The sequence below is a fragment of the Citrus clementina genome, unplaced genomic scaffold (genome assembly GCF_000493195.1).
Source record: "Citrus clementina cultivar Clemenules unplaced genomic scaffold, Citrus_clementina_v1.0 scaffold_9, whole genome shotgun sequence".
In the NCBI taxonomy this organism is placed as follows: Eukaryota; Viridiplantae; Streptophyta; class Magnoliopsida; order Sapindales; family Rutaceae; genus Citrus; species Citrus x clementina.
Window position 1 is genome coordinate 6,472,190 of NW_006261964.1, and position 1,203 is coordinate 6,473,392.

Sequence of the window (1,203 nt, forward strand, 5' to 3'; positions counted from 1 at the left end):
CAGTCTGTTTCTTTGCAGGCTGGCATGATTACCGCACATGGTGTGCTTGGAAAGAATTGTGCTGTTTTGAGCAACCCAAAGCACATGGTACCGTCTCTGCTGGAAAAAGGGGCGCGACTTTTTGTTGCTAGATTTTTTAGACGATATATCTCTACTGGCTGTTTAATGTGAGTGCATTCTTATTTCCATTTAGTTTGGTCTATCTTTTTCCTGCGCACATACAGTCTGCATTCATTCTTCCAGTCACAAACAATTTCATTTTTATGCATTTTAGGGAGCAATCTGGGATAGACACTTGGTAGTTTGCATTTTGGGGATTATGACTGGAGGAGCATTCAAGGATTTAGAGTTTGAAATGTTTGTTTTAAACTGAAGATTTTGGAAAAATACTTGGGAGTCTCTTTATGAAGCACTAAATTTGCTTCATTGAAACTTTAATAGCCAAAATCAATATATTGTTTCCCTCACAATTTTTTATTTTTTACTTTTTATTTTCTATTTCTAGAACTAAATTTTGAAATAATGAAGAAATACTTATAGAGTGTGCATTTTGGCTTCGCAGTTTGCTGGAGGAAGGGGGCACCATTTTCACTTTCGAGGGAACCCTCAGAAACAGTCCTCTGAAAACTGTTTTGAGAATTCATAATCCCCAATTTTACTGGAAGGTAATCAATCTATATTTAGGTTTGATATTGGCATCATCTAAGAGAGATCACATATGCTGGAAAAATTATGAATCTAAATCATATGGCGTGCAGTGTGTTACATAAGTTGAATTTAACAATCATATCATCGCAATGCATAGAGGCTGACATATATTGCTGTCAGGTTATGACAGAGGCTGATTTAGGCCTCGCAGATTCCTATATCAACGGTGATTTTTCTTTTGTTGATAAAGATGAAGGTCTTCTAAATCTCTTCCTGGTAAGATGATAGATTTGAATCTAAAACCAAACTGATTATTCAATTTCTACTTTCGGAGATTTTTCTTTGCTGATAAATGTATTTTAGATTGTGATTGCGAACAAAGATTTGAATTCTTCCACATCAAAATTGAAACAGAAGAGGTACTTGTGACTGGTGGAATGAGGGAATATGATATTACTAGTAGTTGTTTAATGAATATCATTTTACGTTAAAATATTCACGTCTGTTGGTGTAGGGGTTGGTGGTCACCAATGTTCTTCACAGCTAGTATTGCAT

At 35.4% G+C, this 1,203-nt stretch overlaps 1 protein-coding gene across 1 annotated transcript in view; it reads left to right on the forward strand.

Moving 5' to 3' along the window:
• The first annotated feature begins 18 nt into the window (after window positions 1–18).
• LOC18033122 (cyclopropane-fatty-acyl-phospholipid synthase) overlaps window positions 19–1,203 on the forward strand; it is a 9,730-nt gene continuing 8,545 nt past the window's right edge. The window contains exons 1-4 of the mRNA XM_024179707.1: window positions 19–167; window positions 563–665; window positions 829–924; window positions 1,012–1,067. Coding sequence (XP_024035475.1) covers window positions 25–167; window positions 563–665; window positions 829–924; window positions 1,012–1,067 — 398 coding nt within the window. The 5' untranslated portion in view covers window positions 19–24. The remainder of the gene's footprint in view (window positions 168–562; window positions 666–828; window positions 925–1,011; window positions 1,068–1,203) is intronic.